The sequence below is a fragment of the Abramis brama genome (assembly GCF_963993115.1).
Source record: "Abramis brama genome assembly, chromosome: 3".
NCBI lineage: Eukaryota > Metazoa > Chordata > Actinopteri > Cypriniformes > Leuciscidae > Abramis > Abramis brama.
Window position 1 is genome coordinate 61,797,642 of NC_139965.1, and position 19,325 is coordinate 61,816,966.

Below are 19,325 nucleotides of genomic sequence, written 5' to 3' on the forward strand. Positions count from 1 at the left end.
TAAAATTAGCATCGCAATGATTAGTCAGTCCAAACACAAGCAATTATCAAATTAAATCAGTTCATGAGTAAAAACAACACAGGAGTTGTTACAAGCAAAACTACAATGGCATGTATGAAGTGTACATGCAATAACAAGCTCACTTTTCAGAACACAAACACACAAGAGATGAACTTTAGACTTCACGCTCACACCAGTTCAACAACCCCGTGTGAAACGTTACTCTATATCTGTCCGTGTAACGTACGAGATTTCGCTCACACCACACCAGCAAAAACACTGAGCACAGCATGGACTCTACCTGTGGGTTTGTCTCCGTCTACACTGGTTTCTCCCATCCTGGTGGGTTTATAGTTTTTGCAAACAAAACTGCAAAAGAATGAAGCACTCACATGAAGCACTTCTCACTGGTTTAGCTGCAACACGATATATGCACTGCCTCCTGGGTATTTTTAGTGCCGCTGTACACACACCCTCTTTTGGACCTCATATGGGGACAACAGTTATAGCTAAACACACACACACACACACACACACACACTAACACAATTGACCCTTCGCTAGGCCCGCCTCTCAACGTCATTTCCCAGCATTCTGTAGGGAACTTATTCCAGCAAACTTAAAACGTCAACTTTTCAAAATATTGAAAACATTTTGAACGATTTCACACCTAAAAAAAACTACGTAACCAAAATAAAATAAATGTTGATACATTTATAATAAATAAATGTATAAGAAAATGTTTTTCAAAGGCAAATGTTTTTCAAACCAATTTGGTGTATGATTCAAGTAATCAAAAAGCATTAATATTGCGCGTGTTTACAACGAAAACAAAACCAGACTAAATTGCAAATTTTGTGAGATGTTATATTTAGGTGATAAAATAATCTGCACGTTGGAATAAGACGCTTAAAAATGTTTTTGGGTCATTCTTAACCCCGGGTCATTCTTAACCCCGGGTTAACCGAATCCTGGGTTTTCTTCACACTGCTCGGGGTTTACAATTAATCCTGGGTATTCATAAACTGACGTTTTCACACTGTAAATTCCTAAATCATGGGTTAATGTTCTTATTTGCGTATCTGAGGCGTCAGTGTCATTGATTGAATGAACGCAGACCCGTTTACATAAAACCTCAAGCGCTGCGCGTCCTCGTATCACCGTCTGTACTATCGAGATTATAATGATGGGCTTTTTGGACTACAAAAGCAAGAATTTATTCACTCAAATTGTTGCGTTTTCTGTCAGCATTTGACATGTTTACTCCCAAATGCTGAATTAACTGTTTATTATACAAAGCGTTTACGTGACGTCCAAAGAACGTAAATATGAGTACGCGATTGGTTGTCTGTTGCTAAACCGCTAGCTGTAACATTCCAACACTGTACTAGTTTGGCTTTGTCACCACAATGCGGGTTTAACACAGCAAAAGCACTAGAGATGCACCGATACAACATTTTGGTCGATACGGATAACCGATAATTCTTTATATTTGAAAGCCGATAACCGATATATATTGGCCGATAAATCTAAATCCAAATTTTTATATAATTTTTGAGAGCCTGATTACAAAAACAAAAGTCTCACCATTAAAATCCACGTCCCAAACACACAATTATGATGTTCTCATTATTTTATGCAGCCGATATGACAGATTTGCAAACGTTGAACTGTATTTTCCTTTTTTGAAGTGATTCCAATCATATTTCAAGCAATTCAGAACCATCATGTTGAACAGTCGCATCTGAAGCGTCTCAGCTGGAGGAAATAATACATTATTTATCGGCTTTATTTTCTTCAACCAAATTTTCTTATTGGGCCGATACCGATAACATTAAAAATTAACATTTATCAGCCGATGCCGATACTGATATGGTGGCTGATTTATCGCGCATCCCTAGTTTTAACCCTGATCCGAGGCAGGGTTTCATAACCCCGGGTAAAAGCGGTGCTAACCCTACTTTTAAATTACTAGTGTGAAATGCTCCTTTATCCAGGGTTAAAAGCGGGGTTTAGAGCGCCGATAACCCAGGGTTAAGCAAGCGCAGTGTGAAAAGGCTTTATTAGTGTTAGCTTCGCATTGCGGCACCAAACTTGTACAGTGTGAAAGGAAGTGAATGTTATGACAAGATGCTTAGCAACCGACAGCCAATGGCGTGCCTCATCTAAACACTGTAACAGTGTAACAGCAGTTTCAGCGTTTGATGAGGAAACATGTCAAATGCTGACAGAAAACACAACTATTTTAATGAAGTAATTTTTACTTTTATAGTCCAAAAAGGCCATTCAGTATAAACTCGATATTACAGTTGGTAATACAATGCTTGAGCTTTTATGTAAACAGTTCACGTGCTGCGTTCATATAAACAATGACACGGACACCGCAAATATGCAAATAAGAACGTTAACCCCGCGTTTATCAATGTACAGTCAAGTATGCTACCCTTTATTTATATAGCGCTTTTTACAATATAAAGACTGTTTCAAAGCAGCTTTACAGTGATAACAGGAAAATAATGCAACAAAGTTTGTTTCTGTACAGCAGATCTTGAAGGAAATAGCGTCAGTGATGATGGCTCATGTACAGTGTGAAACATTGAGCAAGAAAACCCAAGATTCTGGTTACCCAGGGTTTAGGATGACCCAGCTGGTTCAAAAGAACGGCTCTTTTGGCTCTTTTTAAATATTTAGTCAGTTTTAAGAAGCCAGCTTGGGGGCATCTCAGTTTATCCTGGAAATAATCACTGGGAGGAATGATGAGGTGAGATTTGTAGTCAAATAATTAAAACTCAGATATCACACACCAATATTTAACTGTGAAAAGCCCTACTGTTTACGTTTAAATCAGGGAAATCAGGGCAAAAACTTTAAAAGAAATGTTTAAAAGAGTTAAACTGCTATGGTCCATTTCTAAAGCACATCTCTAATAACACTTTACTATGAAACTGCAGCAACACTTTTGGCTGATATATCTTTCAACAGCAATTCAGAGGCAGAAAGAGTGTGTATTAATGCTTCAATCTTGCAGCCTCTATCATTGAATCCCGTTCTCGATCAAAACACTGTCACTGTGTGAATAACACGCTGTTCTGATATTAATATTAATAATACTGCATGATGAAAAGCGTGTGTGTTTGGCTCCGCATAAAGAACAACGCGTTTGTTTGAAGCGAGATCGGAAGAATCGTTACCTTTCCTGGCCTGACTGCGAACGGGTTTCTTCTTCTTCATGATAGGAGAGTTTGAAGAGTTTTAGTTCTGCATGACCAAAGGATCTTTTTCTTCCTCCTTCTTCTTCTCCTCCTCCTCTTTCTTCTTCTTCCTCTTTGGAGAATTGGTGTTTTCCCAGCACACACACACTCCGCCACCTACTGTTCCTCTTCCTCATCCATGAGTCTCGCATATTCTTCAACATTTTCACACACATTACACTGTAATTCTGTCAGAAATAATTCAAAGTTTGGTTTCTTTTTCACCTTGTGAAGAAACAATCTCCCAAAATAATCAAGAAATGTATAGGCAAGTACAAAATAAGATTGACATCATTGTATTTAAAGAACAGTAAAATGTTGTTTTCTTCAAGGGAAAGATTAGAATCAGTTTTCTGATTCTGATAATTTGTTTAACAAGATTACAGAAAATGTGGGAATATTATGTTTCTGGTTAATTAATTCATAATTTTAAATATTTTGATAATATAATCGTTTGACAGGATAGCCTATTCTTTAAATAATTTTGAAAGTTACCTCTAATTTGATCAGTAATAAAGTATTGAATACATTGATTTCATACTTGTTTTCAATAATTATTATATGATATTATCTATATATTATAGAGCATAACAGTGTTGTGTTCTTAATGTCTTGTTCATTGGTCATGCACACGTGATTTTATGCCTTTCCAAGTTAAAAAGTATGAATTTATTTCTGTCATGGAGTTATATTAAAGTAGTAGAATGTATAATTATACTTATTAATAAGGGGTCAAGCACCACCTATTGAATCCATAATGTTCTTATTATTTTCCACCTTCTTCCCATAGAACCGCTTGTGGGAAAATGATGAAATTTGGCACACAGATAGAGGACAGTGTGAACATTAATCACAGCAAATCTGAAGTGTCTAACTCCCTCTAGCGCCACCAACTGTACAAATGTTGCACTCGTGTTTATGCTAATAACTTTTGAACCGTAAGGCCTAGAAACTAAATTCAAACATTTTGATTGATTTGCTCATGCCAAGTCTACGCCATTTTCTGTCATGAATATCTTTCTGGCATTTTTAATTTTCTGAAAAATCTACTTTTTCTGAACTCGTCCAAGATGGTTCCAATTTTCACCAGAAATGGCTCACATCATTTTTAGACCACGCTGGCTAAAAGTTATTAAAATATTTTTTGATAAACCAAAGCATTCTTGAATAACGTGTGAACGAATTCGGTAAAGAACATGTAAAAAAAAAAAGCAAAAAAAAAAAAAGCAAAAAGGGTTTGCCCCAAAAAAACAAAAAAAAACTCGAAACCCAACTATTTTGGGCATCGGCCATTTTTAATTTTGTCGTAAAATATTGTATTTTATGAATGCATCAACGTATTGTATATCGTTCATCGGCACAATGCCCTGAATATAGGCCTACTCAAAAAGTAATAATAAAAAAATGATAATTAAATGAACACAAATGCAAATGGCGTTTATTAATTTAGCCTATTATAATAAAACTGTTTTAAACTGGTCAATATTTGGTTGAAATTGCAGTCCGCCATCTTTAATTTCTTTTGAAAATAAACCTGCTTTTTTGATTTCCTCCTAGACTGTTGGTCCGATTCTCACAAATATCGGCAGACTATGCCAGAAAACAGCTGTTAAAAGTTTTTGATTGAGCAAACAGTTTCCCAATAGTGCATCAACAAAACTGATGACATGATGTCAAACTGAATCTGAGACTGTAACTCAACACACTTACACACACATTCACACCAAACTGTTTTTGTCTCCTCACACTGACCACACAACATTAATGTGGTAACAGCGCCACCTAATGGACAAACGTGATAAGGAATTCAATATTCTTAAATATTCCTTTAAGAGAAACCATAAACATGGATTTAGAGGTTTCAAGAACAAAACCCACACAGAAATATGAACAATAACACATCTCATACAGGGCACAAAGATTTACTGCAGTTCTATCTCTTCAAAATAAAGTTGTCATCTACTGTTTTCATACAAAACTGTCTTCAGCACTGCATAGTTTTTAATGGCTTTCGAACAGTAATTTTAACAGCATTATAATGACTGATTTACAGCATCGGCGATGATAATTCAGAATGCTTTAAGAGCTGAGAGAAACTGAAATGAGCTTCAGGCTTAACGCAAAATATTCAAAGACGAAGGAGAAGAATTTAAGGGTTAATTCACCCAAAAATGAACATTTGTCAACATTTAATCACGTTCATGTCTAAACTTTCCATATGGAACTCAAAATATTCACACTGTAGAATATTCACAATATATGACTGTGCTTTAAGGTTTAGAACAATATAAAGGTGAGTAAATAATTCAAGAAATGTGGGTTTCACTTTATTTTAAGATGTCAGTGTTACAGTGTAATTATATATTTAAGTACCGAGTAATAATAATTAACTACATGTACTTACTCTAGGGTTAGGGTAGGATTAGGGTTTGGTTGAGGGCAAGTTGCATGTAATTATGCATAATTTACTGTTATTACTATGGTAAACGTGTATGTAACAAGGACACTGTAAAATAAAGTGTTACCAAAATTTGTCATTTTTGGGGCACTATCACTTTTTAAAGGTATAACTTAAGCAAATATCTCATTTCTTTGCCTATCAATAACTATAAAACCACACGATTGAGCGAATGCGAGTCGTTCGGCGGTCCGGTTTGATCCTCACACCTCAGGAATAGAATGATCCATTAGTGACTTCACAATATTGCTGGACATCCTGCAGTGAGAAAGAGAAACACACATTAAGAACACGCTTTAAAGGCTTTACATAACTAAACCCCAGATTGGGTTTGTATTTCCCATACCGTTTCATCATGTGTTCGAAGATTACCACCGGCATCACGGTTACCGTGACAACCCCTCCGCTGGAATTAAGGATGTCCATGATTTGGGAGTCCTAATAAAAGTTAAAATCAAATCTTACACGTCGCCGGAGAAGAAAGGAAAGCCAAGGAGTGTGAAACACGCAGGAGATTTACCTTGAGTCCGATGACGTTCTGCCCGTTGATCTCGCAGATCTGGTGATCCGTCAACAGGCCGTTGCGAGCCGCAGAACTGTCCTGAACTATTGAGCTGATACGACCCTTCTTAAAGATGAAGCCCAGCTGCCCGTTCATGTCCTTGTGAAGAGTAACACTTCGCTCCAGTGGCCTGCAAACAGTGATTTACAAACCGCTTTATTATTGCATTATGAACGTTATAGTTTAGCCCTTATGGGGCCCTATCTCGCACCCAGCACAATTGACTTTGTACAGCGGCGCATGTATCATTCCTATTTTGCACCCGCGCACAACGGACTGTTCCCTTCACAGACGCACGTGGGTAAATGAGGGAATGAACTTGCGCTCCCGGGGGCGGTTCAGGGAAAAGAGGAGGCATGTTCCGGCGCAAACGTTCCCTGGTGCTATTTTGCAGTTCCAGAAAACAATTCCGCCACAGACCAGGAGAAACCTCGTCTAAAGTCAGTGGCGCGTTATTCAGATGCTATTTTAAGGGCGCATGCTTGGCCATAATGTAGCGTGTGCACAACACACATACACTTTGCTTATCTCATCTACACAGACGCAGCAGTTCTCATTTTTAGAAATCCATACATTATTACAAGGAAAAATATTCCACACGAGGGAAATCATTGTGGTGTCCATGAAGATGTGAAAAATAGGCATAAATCTAGCTTACACATTTACCCAGATTATCATACGCCTGTTTAACCGAAGCTAATCTGGGTGTGTTTCTCCATCCCCAATGTCACTTCTCTGTGTTTTACGGCCCTGACAAGAACGTCGGTCTCCTCGGCTGTGAACCGCTCCTGGCAAATCCGCCGTTATAATAGCAATCCGCCATGGAACAAGCGCGCCTGCTCTTAAAGGGAATGTGAGATGTCGCTCTGATTGGTTTATTTCACGATACGCCCAAACCACACCTATGAGTAATGAAGCGACTTCAGACCAACACATTTTAGATTTGCGTCGAGCGCAAGAGTCATTTATCCTGCCGGTATAATAGCAACAGCGCCCGAGACCCGCCCACTAAGTTACTTGTGTTTCGCGTTTGATACTTGCGTTTCAGATCGTTAAAATAGGGCCCATGGTGTGTTAAGGTCATTTTGCTAGTTAATGTTATTGCATTGGACTAAAATTTACTGACTTTCCTCACCCAGAGTCTAACAACTTCCCATATTTTTTTTATACTTTTTGTAATTTTTTTGTGTGTTTTTTTTTCCCACATTGTAAATGTGACCGGCCTCAAAAATGACCAGCCTACAAAAAAATACCATATAAATCTCTCATTATGCTACATCATCACCAAATATTGGATTCAATCTTTTTGTCAACTTGTTTTCTTTCAATTAGGACAGGTTTTGTATTTATTTTAGCATTTTTGTATTTATTTTTCACACGTTTATTTGTGGATAATTTTGTCAATTTTACATAAAATATGAAGAAAAAAAATCACTGTTCATCACATTAGTGTGCTTTAATGTTTAACCAGTAAATTTGTTTTGAAATGCTTTTATTTTGTACAAAATGGCACAAAAATCACACTTGTGATGTTCCCTACAAAAAAATTGCTTATAGATTTATTGTTATGCTATTTTACTACCAAATATTGGATTCAATCTTTTTGTCAACTTGTTTTCTTTAAATTATGACAGGTTTTGTATTTGACCTGACCTTTGATGATTCAGTTCAACCACAGGAATAAGCAAACATGACTTTAGATAAACATCACATTTGTTTCATTACTTTCATAACTTTATTCTCATTCTGCGATCCAGAACAGCAGCAGCTGGAAGGTTTTGAGCGGCGCCCTCTACTGTACAGGAGTGAATCTGCTTTTCCTTCAGTCTGAGGCTTATTCAGTTCACTTCTGGTGTAAAAGGGCCTTAACATTTGACAAAAATAGAACTGTTTTGTCATTAAAAAAACAAGCAAGCCCAGGCGAGAAAAAGTTATGTAACTGTCACCGAGGCTCAGCATGGTGTAGGTAGAAGAAGATGAGGAATTCACAAATGACTTTACTAAAAGAAAGATAACTATAACCAAACTAGACCATGCGTTAACGACAACCGACAAACAGAACTGAAAACACAGGAACTAAATACTCAGGGAAACTAATAATGACTGTAACCATGGGAAATTCAAACAAAGGAACACATGTGACTGTTGATAAACAAACTACAAGTCCAAACATAACAGAATCTTGACAGTAACGCCCCGTTCCGAAAAGCATGACCTCAAGCTGTAGTAGAAGAGATGAGGGAGGAAAAGGTGGGGGGCTTTGGAGGAGGACGAGGAGCTGGCGAAGGGCTGGTAAGAGCAGGCAGAACAGACCAAGGAGGCGATGACGGAGGAAGAAGCAATAGAGGAGATGATGTGAGGTGTGGCCAGGTGGTGGTGACACAGAGCATAGCCAGGACTGAGGCCCACGGTGGAGTCAAGGGAGGGAGGAGCCATGATGAACGACACCATGGGGACGACGAAAGATGGAGATGGAGCCGAAGGAAGTAGAGACTCAGGCAGAGACACAGAGCCAGAGAGACCAAGTTACACAGAGGATCCGTGAGACCGAAGTGGAGCCTGGGTGCTGGAAGATTGCGGTGACAGCGGTGCAAGTAAAGACAGAGGCAGAGCCGGAAGGAAGGAGGAGCCAGACAGAGCCGTAGGGGTGGAGGGATGAGGTGCACCATAAGACCTGGAAGTTTGTGGTGATGGCAGAGCGACGACGGGCAGAGGTGGAGCCAACGGGACGAGGGAGTTTGGTGTAGCCATAAGGACGATGGTCCCAGGTGGAGCTGAGGGGGCGAGGAGCCAAGGCGGAGCCGACTGGTCAACGGGCCGAGGTGGAGTGACGGGTCTACGGAACCCGACGTAGCTGTAAGGACGACGGTCCCAGGTGGAGCTGAGGGGGCGAGGAGCCAAGGCGGAGCCGACTGGTCAACGGGCCGAGGTGGAGTGACGGGTCGAGGGAGCTTGGTGTAGCCATAAGGACGATGGTCCCAGGTGGAGCTGAGGGGGCGAGGAGCCAAGGCGGAGCCGACTGGTCAACGGGCCGAGGTGGAGTGACGGGTCGATGGAATCCGGCGAAGCCATAAGGACGATGGTCCCAGGTGGAGCTGAGGAGGTGAGGAGCCAAGGCGGAGCCGACTGGTCAACGGGCCGAGGTGGAGTGACGGGTCGAGGGAACCCGGCGTAGCTGTAAGGACGACGGTCCCAGGTGGAGCTGAGGGGGCGAGGAGCCAAGGCGGAGCCGACTGGTCAACGGGCCGAGGTGGAGTGACGGGTCGAGGGAGCTTGGTGTAGCCATAAGGACGATGGTCCCAGGTGGAGCTGAGGGGGCGAGGAGCCAAGGCGGAGCCGACTGGTCAACGGGCCAAGGTGGAGTGACGGGTCGATGGAATCCGGCGAAGCCATAAGGACGATGGTCCCAGGTTGAGCTGAGGAGGTGAGGAGCCAAGGCGGAGCCGACTGGTCAACGGGCCGAGGTGGAGTGACGGGTCGAGGGAACCCGGCGTAGCCATAAGAACGATGGTCCCAGATGGAGCTGAGGAGGTGAGGAGCCAAGGCGGAGCCGACTGGTCAACGGGCCGAGGTGGAGTGACGGGTCGAGGGAACCCGGCGTAGCCATAAGGACGATGGTCCCAGGTGGAGCTGAGGAGGTGAGGCGCCAAGACGGAGCCGGCTGGTAAAAAGGCGCAAAGGTAGAGTGACGGGTTGAGGGAACCCGGCATAGCCGTAAGGACGATGGTCCCAGATGGAGCTGAGGAGGTGAGGAGCCAAGGCGGAGCCGACTGGTCAACGGGCCGAGGTGGAGTGACGGGTCGAGGGAACCCGGCGTAGCCATAAGGACGATGGTCCCAGATGGAGCTGAGGAGGTGAGGAGCCAAGGCGGAGCCGACTGGTCAACGGGCCGAGGTGGAGTGACGGGTCGAGGGAACCCGGCGTAGCTGTAAGGACGACGGTCCCAGGTGGAGCTGAGGGGGCGAGGAGCCAAGGCGGAGCCGACTGGTCAACGGGCCGAGGTGGAGTGACGGGTCGAGGGAGCTTGGTGTAGCCATAAGGACGATGGTCCCAGGTGGAGCTGAGGGGGCGAGGAGCCAAGGCGGAGCCGACTGGTCAACGGGCCGAGGTGGAGTGACGGGTCGATGGAATCCGGCGAAGCCATAAGGACGATGGTCCCAGGTTGAGCTGAGGAGGTGAGGAGCCAAGGCGGAGCCGACTGGTCAACGGGCCGAGGTGGAGTGACGGGTCGAGGGAACCCGGCGTAGCCATAAGAACGATGGTCCCAGATGGAGCTGAGGAGGTGAGGAGCCAAGGCGGAGCCGACTGGTCAACGGGCCGAGGTGGAGTGACGGGTCGAGGGAACCCGGCGTAGCCATAAGGACGATGGTCCCAGGTGGAGCTGAGGAGGTGAGGCGCCAAGACGGAGCCGGCTGGTAAAAAGGCGCAAAGGTAGAGTGACGGGTTGAGGGAACCCGGCGTAGCCGTAAGGACGATGGTCCCAGATGGAGCTGAGGAGGTGAGGAGCCAAGGCGGAGCCGACTGGTCAACGGGCCGAGGTGGAGTGACGGGTCGAGGGAACCCGGCGTAGCCATAAGGACGATGGTCCCAGATGGAGCTGAGGAGGTGAGGAGCCAAGGCGGAGCCGACTGGTCAACGGGCCGAGGTGGAGTGACGGGTCGAGGGAACCCGGCGTAGCCATAAGGACGATGGTCCCAGGTGGAGCTGAGGAGGTGAGGCGCCAAGACGGAGCCGGCTGGTAAAAAGGCGCAAAGGTAGAGTGACGGGTTGAGGGAACCCGGCGTAGCCGTAAGGACGACGGTCCGAGGTGGAGCTGAGGGGGCGAGGAGCCAAGGCGGAGCCGACTGGTCAACGGGCCGAGGTGGAGTGACGGGTCCATGGAACCCGGTGTAGCTGTAAGGACGACGGTCCCAGGTGGAGCTGAGGGGGCGAGGAGCCAAGGCGAAGCCGACTGGTCAACGGGCCGAGGTGGAGTGACGGGTCGATGGAATCCGGCGAAGCCATAAGGACGATGGTCCCAGGTGGAGCTGAGGAGGTGAGGAGCCAAGACGGAGCAGACTGGTCAACGGGCCGAGGTAGAGCAAAGGGCCCAGAGGATCGAAGCGGAGACCACAGGTTGACTCTTCAGGGTGGAACTGATGGTGGAGCTGAGGGGCTGAAGGGAGCCAGCGGAGGCGGAGCTGAGGGAATGGCTGGCTCTGGTGGAGCGTGCAGAAGAGGATTAGGTGAGAAGATTAGCTGATCCTTCACCAAGGATCAGGCTTGGTGAAGGACAAGGCAGGTGGCAACAACGAACACTCTGTCATGGCTGGGACTGGTGGTGGTGAAGACTCTGTGAAGGACAGGACTAGTGACGACGAAGAATCTGAACTGGGTAAGATCAGTGACGATGATGAAGACAGGAAGGACCCAGATGCAGAGAAGGTTCATGGGTGGGCAGGTTGGGATGAATTACCTCAGATTCCCAGTCGATTAAGTTCTCCTCAGTGTCCTATGTCACACTTGACCTTACAACGTGATTACGTAATGTGTGGCGCATCACAGATAGTGCAAGACGAGCATTTTAGGTTAAAAAGTATATAAATGTTTTTGTTTTTTTTAGAAAATGACCGATGGTTTGGTTAGATAAGAGCCTTATTCCTCGGCTGGGATCGTGTAGAGCCTTTGAAGCTGCACTGAAAATGACATTTGGACCTTCAAAGAATTAGGGAAGAACTACCTCCGATTCCCAGTCGATTAAGTTCTCCTCAGTGTCCAGCTCCAATGAAAGCTTTAGCTTAAGTTCTGTCAGGAATACTCAATTACTCCGTCACTTATTACCTTCATTACTATCCAATCACGTCTTTATACTTTTCGTATAAAAGATCGGTACTTACGCATGTTTGAGTTCGCAGATGCCGACGCGACACCACCCTCCACCCTCCCCACCACCACCAGGATGGTCCTGTCCTTACCTCCCAGGGGGGTCGGCTGCGCCCCTGCCTTCATCTTCAGGCAGGAGATGCAGATCCGCTACCCTCGGATTATGAACTATGGACGGGGCCTACGCCAAAGAACTTTATAATAATGCTTGCTGAGCTGTCAATAAATGTATGCTTCGTTACATCATTTTATCTCCCGAGTCTTTCTGGTAGAACTAATACTCATAGCTGGCTCGCACACCTGGTCAGACTTGCCTTGGGGCTTCGGCTCCGGAACGAAATGTTGGCGCTGTCCTCTGATCAGGTTCTGGCAGACGGAAGCTCCCAGTCTGTGATGCACTGATTTTTGATCCGTGGTCGACGTGGAGGGTGATCGCTGGCTGGTTTCTGGTGTGGTGGTGAGTGAAAGGCATCCAGCCCAACCACCCCAGAAACTTGCGGTGTTCTGGGAGCATGAGGAGGCGTATAGCTGTTGAGTCCATGCTAACTTTTCCTGTTAGGTCGGTTGTTCTGTCACAAAGCCTAAGCGTGGTGTAGGTAGAAGACAGAGGTAGTGATGTGACATTTAAACCGAGGCGTCTGGAGCTCGTGTCGAGCATAAATGGGCGTGCCAGATGAAGCCGTGATTCGAGGCTTGTGTTGTTAACGTAGAAATCACGTGACCAATGACAAACGAAGCCTCACTTTCTGTCCAATCACGTGTGCGATTCATTTTGCGTTGGGAATGTTCGAACCCTCAGATCTTACTTAACGAGCAAGTTTTCATTCAAAACTTATTCATTTACATTTTTAATACCCTGTCATACAGTTAATATGAAGAATAAAAATAATTTCAGGAAAATAAAATATTTGCCATGTGCCATTATTCTTCTATTACATCATACTGATATTAACACTGGCAGTAAATGCCACGGCTTAATGGTTAAATGAATTAATCACAGAGAAAAATTCAACACACACACGCACTGTTAGGCTTTTGTTTGTGCAGATAACATGAAACTATCTAGGGAATGTGTGCTGGTTGAAGCTTCTTTCATAGGGTTTTGGCTGCTTCATTTTTTGCTAAACACCAGATGGCGCTGTTTTCGACACTCTCAAAGCTTTGAATCTATTCCCGGAACAATCAGAGGAAAGTCTCAGTGCTACACGAGGCTTAATTTGCCCATCCCTAGCTTCCAGCCCAACCACCCCAGAAACCAGCTTTCTGGGAGCATGAGGCATAAAGCTGTCGAGTCCATGCTAACTTTTCCTTTTAGCTTGGTTGTTCTGTCACAAAGGCTAAGCCTGTGTAGGTAGAAGACAGATGATGATGATGATGATGATGACCCAATAATGACTGTAACCATGGTAACTAAAGAATGGTAGGAAATTCAAACAAAGGAACACATGTGACTGATGATAAACAAACGAAAAGTCCAAACATAAAAGAACCGTGACAGTAACGCATTACTTTCTATAAAAAGTAACTAAGTAGCGCAAATAGTTACTTTTTTTAGGGAGTAACACAATATAGTAACGCATTACTTTTAAAAGTAACTTTCCCCGACACCATCGCAGTGTAGGCACTTTCAGCAAAAGAAAATTAGAAAGCTCTGAAGTACATTTGCCTCAACTGATCTGTTCTTACAAACCAATTTAGATTGTTTTCCTCCCCTTTTCCAAACTGCTTGGACCCTGAAGATTGCTGCTTGCGGTTATATTTTTATGACATGCTGTGTGACAGTTTGAGGTTTATAACGATGTTTCGCACAGCTGGATATCTGTAAGGCTAAAACTACACAACACACCCTCCTGTTTCTGTTCTCCTCATGAATTATTCAGTCATAACAACCTGATCCTCATTAATAAAACAGCACTGAGTATTTGAAACCTGCAGATATGCTCTACGTATGGCGTGTGTGTGTGTGTTCATGTGCGTGTGTGAGTGTGTGTGTGTGTGTGTGTACCTGTCTCGCACAGCCAGACTGATCCTCTCTGGGTTGGCGTTCTTCAGCACTTTATGTGCATTATCGCTGCTCCAGCCAGCGCAGGATTTGCCATTGATCTCCAGAATCTGATCACCGAAGCGAAGCCCTGCCAACGCTGCCGCAGTGTTCGCCTGCACCAACTGCACAAACACACCCTGAACACACACACATCGGGAAGCGTCAATCAGAGATTCCCCTACACTTTAAGAGCGTAATGTTATGATGGTAACACTTTACAATGAGGTTCATTAGTTAACATTAGTTAAATACCTTAGTTAACATGAACTAAGAATGAAATGCACTTCTTAAGCTTTTATTAATCTTAGTTAATGTTAATTTCAACATTTACTAATACGTTATTAAAATCAAAGTTTGTATTTGTTAACATTTGTTACTGTGAACTAAAATGAACAAAAAATGAACAGCTGGATTTGTATTAACTAACATTAACAAAGATTAATAAATACTGTAACAAATGTATTGCTCATTGTTTATGTTAGTTAGTACATTAACTAATGTTAACTAATGAACTAATGTGAAGTTTCTGCAATCTTTCTCTTTTCCCTCCATCATAAATGAGTGTGTCTCGAGCGTCAGACGAAACACAATAAACGCTGTCGTGTTCTCTTGCGTTCGGTTGATGGTGTTCAATGATTAATGATGAATAATGCTAAATGATTAAATATAATAAGACAATCAAGATTGATGAATTATGTTAATTCAAATGTAAGAGTCAAAGAAATACATTATCTATGGCTTTGAGGCGGAGGCCGATCTTCCCATCCATGTCTTTGCACAGAACGATCTCCCGAACGCCCTGCCGAATCTCCGCCCTCTTCACGCCCAGGTCACTTCCTGTTACAGGAGCCGCCCTCCAGATCCGCGTGTCACTTCCTGTAACAGGAGCTGCCGTCCAGCTCGATCCAGATGTGCAGACACTGAGAGCCTAAAAAAGGCATTGTATATTATTACTATACAGCAAAATTATTTTGTCCAATGACCTAAAATATACTTTGTGTGGTAACATCGCCAGTTCAGTCATGAAACACTAGAGGGCGTCCTATACATGCAATCACATCATCACCGCATGACACAAGCTGATTGGTTCTGCTGATCCTGCAGCCAATGAGATCGCTTGCTCATCATTTAAATAGTCTGTTTGAGTGTTTGAGCTCCTCTGAGCCCCTCCCCCTCCCCAGCTCCACCTGCCTCGATCTGATACAGCATTCATGCAGATCTTACATGTTCACAGCAGTGTGTCTGAATTGACTGAACTGGTTTTATTCGAGTCAAACATCATATTTAAAGTGACTATAAACAAGCTGACTACATTAAGGCCTTATTTTCACTGCAGGTCTTGATTTGTTGATTATATCTGATTTTTTTGATGACCAGCTTTCATCTTTTAAAAGTGACCCATATCTGATATCTGCATTTACACTATACACTCGACAAAACAACCCAAGGTAGATGTACTGACCCGAAGCTCAGGCCGAAAGAACACACACACACACACTCACGCTCACGCTCACACTCTCACTCACTCACACACACACACACACTCACGCTCTCACTCACTCACACACACACACTCTCACTCACTCACACACACACACACACACACACACACACACACACACACACACACTCACGCTCACGCTCTCACTCACTCACACACACACACACTCTCACTCACTCACACACACACTCACCGCACTGGTCTGGTCAGTGACTGAAGAGGAAAGAGTTTGTAAAGCGTCTGCATTGAGATTTAGACCCATAAACTCATTCAGATCCGGATATAAACTTCCAGAAGCTCCTGAACACAGACACAGAAACACGTGAGAAAGGTCTGATAATTCAATAAATCTAATAACTGCAAAAAGGAAACAGATCAAAAATTCCAGGCTAGTTTCATTTTGCCAATGCGATATTTCAGAGCAGAGTCTAAACATTTTTCATTCAGTTTTCATGATTTTATTTACTTTTCCAGGCCTGAAAATATGAGTTAAAAAATTCCCTGATATTTCCTAATGGTTGAAGACTGAAAACACAGTAAACCACTGAAGCTCAGCTTTAAGCCTCTTCACCACCACAGATTATGTAATCATACATGCACTACTCTTCATATACAGTATTCTTCATATATACAGTATACTTCATATATACAGTATTCTTCACACTACTCTTCATATATACAGTATACTTCATATATACAGTATTCTTCACACTACTCTTCATATATACAGTATTCTTCATATATACAGTATTCTTCATATATACAGTATACTTCATATATAACGTATTCTCACCGATCTCTTCAGCTTTCGGCTCATTCTGGGTTTGGGAAGGTTCGGGAAGAGCCAAAGCTTTTGATGGACTCGCATAAGGGCTGTTCTGTGCCAACGGGAAAAACATATTCTAGAAATTATATTATAGCCCTACTATTATATAAGGTTTTTATAAATAAACATATACATGTGTGACCAACCTGCATGAATTTATCCACCTTCATGTCTTCTAGAGACGGATACAGTGACATGGTTATTATCCCGTTTCCAGATCAATTTCCTAAAGAAATGCTGAGAGACAAAACATGTAATAGAAACATTATGTATGTATGTATGTGTATATATATATATATATATATTAGGGCTGTCAATCGATTAAAATTTTTAATCAATTAATCACATGATTGTCGTGAGTTAACTCGTGATTAATCGCATTTAATCACACATTTTTTTATTTGTTCTAAATATACCTTAAATTAATACTTTTCAAGTTTGTAATACTCTAATCAATGTGGGCATGGATAAATATAGATGCTTTATGCAAATGTATGTTTATTATTGAAACCATAGTCAATATAGAGCATGAAGACAAGACATGTTTTAAAGGTCATAGATGTTTTTTCAAAGAACTTGTTCATGTCTATTAGACACATGTAGAAAGAACAAAGAAATACCATGTTCCCATTACTTCTCTTTCTTTGCACTGAGCAATTTACTAACAAAAAAATGTTTAGATTTTTGCATGACAGGGCAGCTCTTCTGAAAATGCTAAATGTACATTTATTATTTATTATTACATTATAGTTTGTCTCTCTCTGTGCCCATTTTGATGAAGCTAAATTCTCAATAAAACTGTTTTCATTGGTATATTTTACTGTTTCTATTGTCAAACAACGCAATGAATTTGAAATGGTGACTGAAACGCGACCCAATAAACATAACCAGCTCTCCCTTCCAAGACGTTAAACTGCACAAAAATTCTGATAATCGAGCCGTCGTCTGGTGAAATCAAATACACATAAGCTAAAGACAATATCCGTGTATATTTGTAAAATTAGAGAAGCAACATAATATCTGTTTAACTGAATTAAAGCGCTGCTCCTCCGCGCGAGACGCAGAGAGAGAGAGAGAGAGAGAGAGAGAGAGAGAGAGAGAGAGAGAGGCGCGCGCGCGCGTGCTGAGAGAGCCGGTAGATTCTCAGAAACTAAATAAGGTTTGGGCGCTTTGTTGAAGGAAAAAAAATCGCTAAAGGGGTCTGCAATGTCGCTAAGTTGCCAACACGGTGTATCTCCATTTCTCCAACTAGGGTTGGGCCACGGGTCAAACAGAAAATATGCGCTGCGTTAATCGCCCGTTAAAAAAATTAGTGCCGTTAATATGATTTTGCGTTAACGCGTGATTAACGCGCTAACTTTGACAGCCCTAATATATATATATATATATATATATATATATATAAACTAGCAAAATAAATTAAATACAAAACAGATATAAAATAATCATCTGTTGTGTTTGACACACACACACACACACACACACACACACATATGTGTGTGTCATATATTTTATTGTATAAATATTTATTTATTTATTTGAACGTTTCCGCATTACGAGCTTACGTCACAATCTTGTCGATGTCAAACACAACAGTAATTCTCCCGGTATAAAGATATTAAATGACAAACAGGTCGTTTTGTTTGTTTCTTGAATGTGCAGGTTGAGTTTCAGTTAGATAAGACAGCATAATTTAGCGCTTTTATAGTGATAGTCAATAATGATACATTATAGCTATGAATGTGACACATTAACGTTTGCGCTTTCGCGAGGATGATGATGATGATGATGATGCGCGTTCACTCACCTTGACACTGCAGAAGAATCAAACGCTCGCGCGCTTGTCCAGTAAATGTCTGACAGTTGATCTAGTTCTCAGAGGTTATGGATGTGATGATGTCCGTGTGTGTGTGTGTGACTCCTGGTTGGATGAGGGAAATATGTCCTCGTCTCGAGCGCATGTCATCATCACGCGAGCGCCCTCGTGCGGCTGCGCAGAAGATCCACTGACTGCGCTTCAACAGTGTGAGGAGGATTTACTGTCTGTTTTGTATTTCATTTATTTTGCTGGTTTAACCCTTGTGTGGTGTTCATATTTTTGTTACTCAGCCAGTGTTCGTGGGTCTGGTGGACCCGTATGGGATTAATATCCTGCCATGATTCAAAACTGAAAATAAAGTTCTGAAAGGTTGAAACTAAGTGTTCGAAAACTCAAAATCTTACAAAAAAAAGTTTTGCAAGATCGAAAAATAAGTTTTGCAAGCTTGCAAAATGTAAAAAAAATAAATATCTCTGCAAACATTATGTTGTTTTTGAGATTTCCTTCTTCAGAACTGCAACATTTTTTTACGATGTTGCGCAAACAATTTTTCAGAGTTTCAAATTTGTCAGTGTTCTCCCACTGTATTAGTTTGTTTTCCAGGTTTGAAACCTTGTAAATGGTGATCTGAAAACTGGTGTGCGAATAGGTGAAAAAAAGTTTTGAAACTCTGAAAACTGAGGTTCGAAAGGGCGCAACTTATTACATTACATTACATTTGCACTCCTATTGCATACTATTTTTTCAGAGCTGAGTTTACAACACCCACTTTGCGGAGATACGCCCTCACAGTTGCGAGCTTGCGACTCACGTGATTTGTGGCAGCGTTGTCACGCAGCTCTGCTCTGAAACTCTGAAACTCAGACTGAGCGAAAATGAAGCTTCGCAACTTCGCAACTTAAAAAAAGCCTGGAGGGAGGGCCTTCTGCTATTGGCCAATGCTTTGCTGTCTGCTGACGTACAGTCCAATCACAAGTCGTATTTACTGGAAAGGTGGGATTG

The 19,325-nt window shown here is 42.6% G+C and overlaps 2 protein-coding genes across 8 annotated transcripts in view; both read right to left on the minus strand.

The window, feature by feature from the left end:
• unm_hu7910 (un-named hu7910) overlaps nucleotides 1-3,407 on the minus strand; it is a 44,127-nt gene extending 40,720 nt beyond the window's left edge. For 2 of the 7 annotated variants that reach the window (XM_084108747.1, XM_084108745.1), the window contains exon 1: nucleotides 3,192-3,349. In XM_084108747.1, coding sequence (XP_083964873.1) covers nucleotides 3,192-3,231 — 40 coding nt within the window. In that variant the 5' untranslated portion in view covers nucleotides 3,232-3,349. Of the gene's footprint in view, nucleotides 1-301; nucleotides 478-3,191 lie in introns of those variants that run through there. The other 5 variants (XM_084108750.1, XM_084108751.1, XM_084108748.1 and 2 more) reach the window with 5 other exon arrangements.
• A 1,750-nt stretch (nucleotides 3,408-5,157) lies between these two features.
• Nucleotides 5,158-18,574, minus strand: sdcbp (syndecan binding protein (syntenin)). The gene is made up of 9 exons (XM_084108549.1): nucleotides 18,312-18,574; nucleotides 16,651-16,741; nucleotides 16,472-16,556; nucleotides 15,872-15,978; nucleotides 14,905-15,105; nucleotides 14,139-14,314; nucleotides 6,230-6,401; nucleotides 6,056-6,147; nucleotides 5,158-5,967 (listed from the first exon to the last, which is right to left on the minus strand). The coding sequence occupies exons 2-9, from the start codon at nucleotides 16,699-16,701 to the stop codon at nucleotides 5,913-5,915; spliced, it is 939 nt and encodes a 312-aa protein (XP_083964675.1). The 5' UTR covers nucleotides 16,702-16,741; nucleotides 18,312-18,574; the 3' UTR covers nucleotides 5,158-5,912.
• Nucleotides 18,575-19,325: the final 751 nt, after the last annotated feature.

Coding starts and splice junctions, on each gene's coding strand:
- sdcbp (XM_084108549.1), bottom strand. CDS start 16,701: ATGTCACTGTATCCGTCTCTAGAAGACATGAAGGTGGATAAATTCATG. Junction 14,315..14,904: donor GCCTCAAAGCCATAGATAAT/GTATTTCTTTGA, acceptor GTGTGTGTTCAG/GGTGTGTTTGTGCAGTTGGT. Junction 6,148..6,229: donor AGAACGTCATCGGACTCAAG/GTAAATCTCCTG, acceptor AACTTTTATTAG/GACTCCCAAATCATGGACAT.